The sequence below is a fragment of the Triticum dicoccoides genome, chromosome 5B (genome assembly GCF_002162155.2).
Source record: "Triticum dicoccoides isolate Atlit2015 ecotype Zavitan chromosome 5B, WEW_v2.0, whole genome shotgun sequence".
Classification (NCBI taxonomy): Eukaryota; Viridiplantae; Streptophyta; class Magnoliopsida; order Poales; family Poaceae; genus Triticum; species Triticum dicoccoides.
This window is the reverse complement of record NC_041389.1, coordinates 596946527-596955546: the sequence shown is the minus strand read 5'-3', so window position 1 is coordinate 596955546 and position 9020 is coordinate 596946527. Positions and strand designations below refer to the sequence as shown.

The 9020-nt window shown below is 47.2% G+C and overlaps 2 protein-coding genes across 2 annotated transcripts in view; both read right to left on the bottom strand.

Moving 5' to 3' along the window:
* Window positions 1-2109: 2109 nt before the first annotated feature.
* On the bottom strand, window positions 2110-3598 carry LOC119311919 (peroxidase 50-like). The gene is made up of 4 exons (XM_037587637.1): window positions 3361-3598; window positions 3075-3269; window positions 2829-2994; window positions 2110-2745 (listed from the first exon to the last, which is right to left on the bottom strand). Exons 1-4 carry the CDS (start codon window positions 3565-3567, stop codon window positions 2351-2353), a joined length of 963 nt encoding a protein of 320 aa, XP_037443534.1. The 5' UTR covers window positions 3568-3598; the 3' UTR covers window positions 2110-2350.
* A 4174-nt stretch (window positions 3599-7772) lies between these two features.
* The window catches only part of LOC119311918 (alpha-N-acetylglucosaminidase-like), a 10639-nt gene continuing 9391 nt past the window's right edge, over window positions 7773-9020 (bottom strand). Inside the window, exons 17-19 of the mRNA XM_037587636.1 lie at window positions 8494-8731; window positions 8325-8403; window positions 7773-8230 (exon numbers count right to left, since the gene is read on the bottom strand). Of these exons, the coding sequence (XP_037443533.1) occupies window positions 7995-8230; window positions 8325-8403; window positions 8494-8731 (553 nt within the window). The 3' untranslated portion in view covers window positions 7773-7994. The remainder of the gene's footprint in view (window positions 8231-8324; window positions 8404-8493; window positions 8732-9020) is intronic.

The following is a 9020-nucleotide window of genomic DNA, read 5'->3' as shown; positions in this document are numbered from 1 at the left end:
TCCGGTGGCCCTAGGGCCATGGGGGCGCGGTGGATCCTGCCAAGGGCCGGCAGGAGGGTTCCGTTTTCAGTCGTTTTTTCCTGTCTTGTTAGAGTTTGTGTTATGCTTAGGAAGACGAGACGGTGGTGGCTCCCTGAAGATGAAATAAAGGTCTCCCCGCTTAGCCCCCGTTCCGGCGGTGCATCTAGCATCGTTGGTGGGCGTGTGGAGGTGTGTCTCCGGCAGATCTATCTTTGGTGGATTTACTCGGATCTTGTCGTTGTTCGTCTACGTTCGTGTATCGTCGAGTTGAATCCTTCCAACCTACGTTATTCTTCATCGGCGGCGGTTGATGTTCTGGTGCGCTGGTCCTATGGGGCCTTAGCACGACGACTTCCCGACTGTCTACTACAACAAGTTGTGCCCGACTTCGACGATGGAGGGGTGACGACGGCGGCGCGCCTTCGGCTCGCTCCAGTGCTTGTAGCCGTCGCTAGGTGATCTACGGATGTGGATGTATATACTTGCTTGAAGATGAATATACTGCTCCTTGCTTGTAAAAGACTCCATTTTCTTAATGAAAATGGGGGCCATGTGGCCCCTCTCATCGAAAAAAAAAATGAATAGATTGGAAGTTTTTTCGAAAAAAAAGAACCAAGCCCAAGTTGCTTCAGCTGAGGGAGACACCGCGGATTCTGGTCGTTCATTTCAGGTGATGTGGCCCGCGCCGGGAAGTTATCCAGCGCGAGATAAGGTAATGAAATGAGGCGACTTCGATCGGTTCGGTTGGCACGTCCATTTCCGCGGTGGTTGTTGGGTCCCTAGCACGGGCGGCTTCGGATCTCCGGAGACCGATCATCGGAGCGCCAAGTCTGCCACGGCGCCGTGGGCTACACACGCTCTCCATTCAAGCTTCCAACGCGTGCGTTCACTGAAACCGTCTCCTGCGCTCTGTTCTCCGTCCGATCAAGCCTTCTCGTAGCGCTTTGCGCGCTGGTCATGTCAACTGGTGTGTGCTAGCTTCAGAGCTCCATAGGGCCGGTTCCTGGGCTTGGAAAAGGAGTGTGTGTAAATGGACTAAGCTTGGAGATTCTTTGGTTTGTTACGATTACGAATCGAAGAGGTGAACCTGTGGAGGTAAGCTGGGAGGAAAGTTACCATCAAAACTATAATAATGTGCTCAGCCTCAGCATATGTTTGTCTTCTCCGAACATTTGTTCGACCAACTTGCTAGAGGTGGTTAATTTCGCTTGAAATTTTCACCCCCTGTCAAGGTCAGGCTGTACATATCGGTGACGAGATGCCGTGTTTTATGTCCAGAAGTGTTTGCCCAATAATTGACACGGATTCGAAGGACTTGCGGAGTCTCCCTGACGTTTCATCTGGAAAACTAATCATCGACCAAGAACACGGTGGCTGCCCAAGGTTTTACTATGAGGAATGTTGTGAGTCAAGAGAATAATTTATGTCGATATTCCTCCATCACAAAAGGAATATTTAGCAAATCAAAACTACTCTAGTTCTTTTTGAGAGAAAAAAGAACTATTTGTTCAACACCAAAAATCCCAATGTGTCCTTGGTAACTAGTTACATGTAATTTCCATTCATAAGACAACAAAACGACACAGTACTAGCCAATCAGTGGCGGAACTACAAATAAAATGAAGAGTGTGCACACTTTAAAACAATTGAAGCATATTTCAACTAGCTTGCACCGGCCTTAAAAATCAGTTAATTTTTACATGATGAAAAAATGTTTTCTAAAAATCCAGGTGTGCCATGGCACCTGGCACACCCCCTGGGTATGCCACTGTAGCCAATTATGCCACGTTACTTTTGGTGAGTGCTTGATTTATTCTTTGACAAAAAGCCTAATTTTAGATTCTGAACTCTGCAGTTTTGCTTTTGGTCTCACAATCTTTAAACAGTCGGAAACGATCTCTTGAACTTAGCAAAATGTTTACTTTGGACCATCGACCGACTTCAATGCGGTTTTCATCCACGTGAAGCTAGTGTAACCGGCTTGGTCGCTACATGAATACGAGATGCAAATTCTAGGGCAGGATGGGTTTGGGTGAAGACTACAAAAAGTGACACATTACTTAGCAGTTATACGTCCCCCATTACTTATGGAGAATGATTTATTCATTTTATTTGCATATAATTCGGATGTTCGAAATCAACGAATCAAACAACACATATACAATCATGTACAAGCCACACAGAACTGTGAAACCCAACGAATCTCCGTGTCACAGACCCACACATCTCGTGTACACATGCACCTTTGACGCATGCACGTACACTAACTCAGACAGCGTAGTATAGTAACCCCGGTGTATATCAACGCATCGATCGATCCCTCTCGTCATCAGTTGAAGACGTCGCACAGCTTGCGTATGTTGCCGTCGCTGCCGGACTTGACCCCGACGCGGCCGAGCTTGGTGATGGCGTCCACGAAGCCCCGGCTGAAGGCGGCCGTGCTGTTGGCCCACGAGTTGACGAGGGGCCGCGTGCGGTTGTCGTTGTAGAGGAGCTGGTCGGAGGCGAGCAGCCCCCCGCCGTCCTGCAGGTTCCGGTAGTACTGGTTGTCGAAGAGTGCCGGCGTGGCCTGGTCCATGAGCACCATCGGGTCCGACGACCCGTCGGCGGGGCACTTGGTCCTCAGGAACGCCGCGTACTTGGGGTTCAGCGTCGCGTCCGCCGGGCTGCCGTACACCCGGTCCCTGAACTTGCCGCAGTGCGCGAGCCCCACGGTGTGCGCCGCTGCACGGCCACCATGAACTGTTATATTTGTGCTACATCCACGCGGCGCAGTTAGCTAGGTACGGCAGGGAGAGGTGTTTCACCTGAGAGAGCGACGATGTCGGACATGTTGAGCCCGTGCGCCCTGAACATGGCGACCATCTGGTTGAGGGTGCTGGTGGGCTGCGGCAGCTTGCCGGCCACGCTGCTGGCCGTGGAGCTCAGGCCGTCCAGCCTCCCCAGCTCCACTGGGTAGAAGGGCCCGCCGCTCTGTACGCAACACAAAATGTTCAGACATGTCCGGCGGAAAATATACAGAGGTGTACTGTGCGTGTAGTATATGTGTGTACCAGGGCGATGGCGTCCCGTGTGGCGATGGTGAGTATGTCGGCGCACGAGACGAGGTCGGGGCACGCGGCCTCCACGGCCTCCTTGGCGATCCTCACCGTCTCGTAGCCCTCGAACGCCAGCGACTTGTTGTCGTCGGCGTCCATCTCCGTCGGGTTCCCCGGCGTCGACCGGATCAGCACCGACGCGTCGCAACCCTGCACGCATGCACACACATCGATCAATCACTCGACGATCATAACTCATAAGCATCAGCGCAGGCGGTGTTGCTGCATGCGGCGAACGTACCTCGACGAAGCAGTCGTGGAAGAAGAGGCGGATGGTGGAGCCGATGGTGCGGATGGTGTCGTCCATCTTCTGCGTCACCACGCCGCGCACGATGCTCTCCAGGCTGGGGCAGCTGCTGCCGTAGTAGCCCGGCGACAGGTCGGACGCGCCGAGCTGCGCGGCGACGGCGAGGACGAGCAGCGCCATGCACGACGACCACCGGGCCATCTTTTTTTTTTGCTCGAGCTAATTAGCCGCTGCGTGGTGCTCCGTATATGTGATGCAGAAATGGATGGGCGTATATATATGCAAGAGGTGCCTTGCGCACAAGGATCATGTACTGGGTAGTTAATTTGACAGGCGCTCGGGGTGTGATACACAAGATTTTGCCACGCTGTGGAAGAAATCGAGAAGGGTTGACAATCTTTGATCTATGGAGAGATACGTACGTGTGTTTTGGTCTAGTCTAGGACTGATTCTTGATGTGCATGCGTGGGATGTTTGGGGAGTTTTGTTTTCCCTTGATGTGACGGTGTCTGAATTGAATGAACTACTCTTGGAGCTTGCATCATGTACAAGGAAATACTGCGTACTAACTGATGAGTTATTACTTGCCATGTAAGGAAGTTATAAGTGTCAGTCTCTGCCTAAATGGCTTCCTCATCACACACCCGTGAATAGATTGGGAACAGCGACGCTCTCACTGCTCCAGTTCAAAAGGGCAAGTAGAAGTAATTGAACACTCTGAATTTTACTGTGATATTCGTTAACAAACATGTACACAATGCTTGATCTATGACTAGTTAATCAGCAACTTTCTATCGAGTGAAATTACATCGCAGGTGTATATATAATTTTTACATGTATGTGCCAGCTAGCATGATGTCATGTTACTGTGATCAGCATTACTAGTTCAATTGAGATTACTCCATTGTTGTATCACTGTCAAGGTGCTTTCTGGCAATCTTCCGAGAATAAGGATTTTATAAAAAAAAAGTGATGACTTTTTTGACAATGAGGTGTCAGATGGATGATTATATCGCCGCAGAAAAATCTAGATGATTTGAATGCATCCTATGCTGCATTTAATCACGAATTTCATGATATATGTGGATTATTTTCCAATCGCACTCAGCAAACTATATGCTTCCCTGATCATTAGTTTGATAACGAATCAAGTATTTTTTTTGCGGAAAAACTTTCAATCTATTCACCTCCAATCATGATAGTACAACAAACACTAGAAATAATAAAAATTATATTTAGATATGTAAACCATCTAGCGAATCACGTTGGAAACCTATGTATGCTGTCATCTTTGCCATTAGTTTGACCTAATCATTTATCATCAATTTCTCATTTATGATCAATTGTTGGACCGTGTTCTTTTAGGAGGAGTAATTGGACACTCAATCTACACCCGCTTCAGATTATAGGGGGCATAGTTTGATGACTACATCCTAAGCATAATACTATGAGTCAAGTAGCAAACAAATTAATGTTGTTATTTCATACTATCCGTCAGATCAAGATGTAGGAATTTGGAGCCACTGCCAGTTGCTCGACGACACGCCTCGTGTAACCAGCGTTGAAAATGATCATGTGACACAATAAACAAACTAACCACTTCCATTAATATAAACATCTTACTGGGCAATTAGCACTCCTCTTTGATCGGGTTGTGACAAAAAGAATATCAGGGCGGCTTGTGAATACTTCAAAATTCTGTTTGCAACTGGTATACATCATCGGCTGAGGACATCCTAGAGATAGAGAAACTTTTCCAAATAAACTTCTTTTATAAAGAACGTTTTTACTAATACATAAAATAGCATCAAACGGATACAATGCAAAATGCATAATGAGTGTATATTTGGCTTTTGCATGATTAAGATGCACATAGCCAACATGAACCGACGAACAAAATAAAATAGAAAAAAAAGTCATGCCTCCAACAGTAGTTTTTTTTTTCTTTCAGAAAGGAGGTTAGAACCCCAACCTCTTCATCACTGCGATACACACAACTATATTTATTAAATTTGATGCAAAGCAATGAGGCTAAAGACATCAACAAACAAGAGTACAAGAGTTAGACAACAATGGCAGGCCATTACAAGGTAGGAAATTAGCACCTACCACTAAATCGATTTCTTCAGCAACAACGCCTTCAACAAGGAATACCCACCCTGACGCCATCGTGGCCACATCCAACCATACATGACAAGGACAATAATTTCCATCCTCATTGCCGAGATCAACCAATGAAGGTCAGCACTCCAGCAGATAGATAACGCCTTCAACAAGGTAACGTCACAAGTTTGTTGCTGCCAGGTCTAACAAATGAAGGGCAAAACAAGAGTTTGTTGCTGCCGACACTAGTTCAATTGCCATCATGGAAACGGAACTTCCACTAGGCGCTAGCGGATAGGTGAGATGTCTTCCCACCCGAAGCCACCGCCATGAACATCGAGAGGCCGCCCATGACAAGGTGCTGATGTCCTCTCCCATTCCACCCCATAGTTAACCGACTACCAACGAACACTGCCGATGGTGCTGTCGACAGTCACCCAAACCTAGATCTAGCCCGAGAGATCCACACCACCACCTCAAAATTACTAGGCTGCCTAGATCGACTAGGGTGGTGTGCCATGGTGTCGCCATGCCGACTAGCCATGCCATGACGCATATCAACATCGTAACTGACCATGTCGCGCTGTCGCGGCTAGCAAGGACAGGAGATCTCACTTGAAGCCCAACCACTATTGGGTGCTGAGTTCCGTGGCCGGAGTCTCCACATTGACGTTGTCATAGACCATAGCCAGATCCAATGTGTGCCGCCGCGGTCCCGCCTCATGCAGTCCGGCATTGATAGTTTCCTCCTCGTTGGTGCAACCGTCAGTTCGAGTGGCAGAGAGGAGCTCGGAAATCAGCCTAGGGCGACCGACCTTGAGCCCAAACCAGCTAGCACATGTCCATAGCTTGATAGGCGCCCCTTGTCTTCATCGTCGTCGACCCGTAGGCGCCGCCATTCCCACGTCCACATCGTGTGATCGAACCTAACAGGTTGTCGCCCAACGTTCCTCCCTACACACATATATACCTTGGAAGCGTTGTACCTGCACGTTTGACAAACCATTTGAGGGAACCTCGAGGAACTGTTTGCGGGATCCGCGAGGAGGAGACGGGAAGACGCTTCACCAACTCTTCTTCCGCTGTCATGACTGCGCGCCTGGTGGTAAAAGTCGTTCCCGTAATCTATCTCCGCAACATGTCCTCATTCGCGTGCTAGATTTTTTTTGTTTTGCGCTTGAGTATTGTATCACGTTCCCGAACACGCACATGGAGTAAAGCGCAAAATTCAAGTGAGAACGTGCGGTATTTTGATGAAGGGACCCTAGAAAAGGCCACCTGCCCGTACTTATGACCCAACGACCCTGAGTAATTGCGAAAAAACCCGAGACTCATTCACATGGTCTTGATACGCCAAGTTAGCAGTAGGCGTCGAGTTGTACGGTAACATGTAGGCAAAATACATCGAAAAACGCCTCTAGTGACCTTATTTGCAAGACTATAGGTAACATGTAAGCAAAATACACCGGAAAACGTCTCTAGTGACCTTATTTGCATGACTGGAACTAGATATGTGCATGGGCTTCCCGTCCTGATGCTTGGGCTCAGCTTTTCCGCATGAAGCCCGGCCTGAAAGCCCAAATAAAGCCCAAATGAGGTTTAAATAATTGTGTAAATTAAAAATAGGTATTATTATGTATTTGAATACCTTGAATATAATTATTTTAAATGGGAAGTGGACTGTTCATATGCTTTGGGCCGGGCTTGGGCTTGGGATTTTCACTTCAGGCTTTGTCAAGCCTGGCCTGAAGGATGATCAGGTTTAGTTAGAACTACTTTATTTACTCGAACATGGCACTTCTTGAGTGATGATTTTGCACCCATAAAACAAGTTCAATGACCATAGATGAATTTTATTCTTTATGTATAAGATAAGAAAACATTGCAACCCGAACCAAGTTGCACAAACTGAAATATGGGTATTCAAGTCCCATGTCCCATAGGAGTCTGGGTCGTGTCTTAATTCCAGTGTGGTTGATCATCCTCTTCGACCAGCTAGTACTAACCATTGTCAAGGTAACTATTGCTTCACCAACTAGCTAATTAATGTAAGCCTTGCCTCAGTTGCCAGGGCTGATTTCTTCTTTTGGTCCTCGGTCCATGGGCTATGGAACAACCGTTTCCACTTGTTGTTCCATCCCAAAGGTAAGTTCTTGTGCGTTACTCACTCATGCGCCTATGGAAACACCACTTACCAATCGACTTGCATGTGTTAAGCATGCCGCCAGCGTTCATCCTGAGCCTGGATCGAACTCTACTTCATCTTCTGTGCACTTGTAAATGATAAGGCGAGCAAATTCGGGTGAGCTTGAAACATCGCATGAAAGGTTTCAATTTCGTTATTCGATGTACCCACTGCAAAAAGTACAGTATTGACGGCTGAACCTTTTACATGAGACGGGACTAGTTGCGGAATCGAGAGCGGATGTACACCGCTCACTTCACAACGATCTCATGCGTACATTATTTTGCTTTATTTATAACAAACATTCCTCAAAGTTTTGTGGCCGCAGCCCACATCTACCTTACCTGAAGTACTTTGCAAAGAGAGACCTGGAGATCGCCAAAGCATCACCCGTGGCTTTCACAGGGTACAGCTCCTTCCCGGACTGCCATTCGTTAGAGTAGGAGATCCAATCTCGCCTCCATTCCTCCAGTTGAAAGCTCCGGTTCTCTTGGAGGCTTCTCGATAACCGAGTGAAGTATTTAGATGCCCTTGGAAGGTAGTAGCTCTTCAAAAGCCCACTCCAGAATTTATTGGCTGGGGACGAGGATTTTTTGACAAACAAAAAGGTCTGTATAGTTAGCAATGCAGGGGTGGACTTCCAAAGTATAGTACTATGATCAAGTGTTACCGTAGTCATGGAGTTTGCTCTGCTCGATCTTTGTGTCGTCGTACCACATTGTCACCTGTGTTCTAGCATTCCACTCGTACTGATAAAATAGTTTGATTCAGTCCACGATAAGAGAAAAATGATTGATCCAGGATCCAGCTGCTACATGAAGTGTGCGAAAGAGACCCACCTGCTTCCTTTCGTCTTCAGCCGTAGCAAGGCTTTTTGCAGTTTCTAACCAAGGGCCCAGCAGGAAGTTATCATCAGAAGCTAGTAGCGTCTCGATATCCATGATGAGTTCGAGGAATTTCTTTGTGTGAAAGTTTAAACCACTTGAATCCCTCATTTGGTAAGAACCCATAGCATCAAGGTACACTTTATTTGCTAATTTTGACAGTGACTGCCTTGCCAAATCAACAAGGTCGTACCTGCGATGAGCGTTACCATTAATAAGCAGTTGAGAATCATAACCGGAACTGCATCATTTTTGGGGCCATTTAAGAGTATATTCATATTTTTGTGTGTGGTCACCCTATTTTTGTCGAAGCTTCACTTTGACTATGCTGTACAATGATAGCACCCTGCCTATCTGCGTCCCTTTTTTTGCCTCTTCGTCAGGAGTACTCCACATACATATCTACAGTGGCGGAGACAGGAGGGAAGCCTATTTTCTCAAGGTATGGACCTCCCCAACCTGTTTTAACATAACTTGCCCCC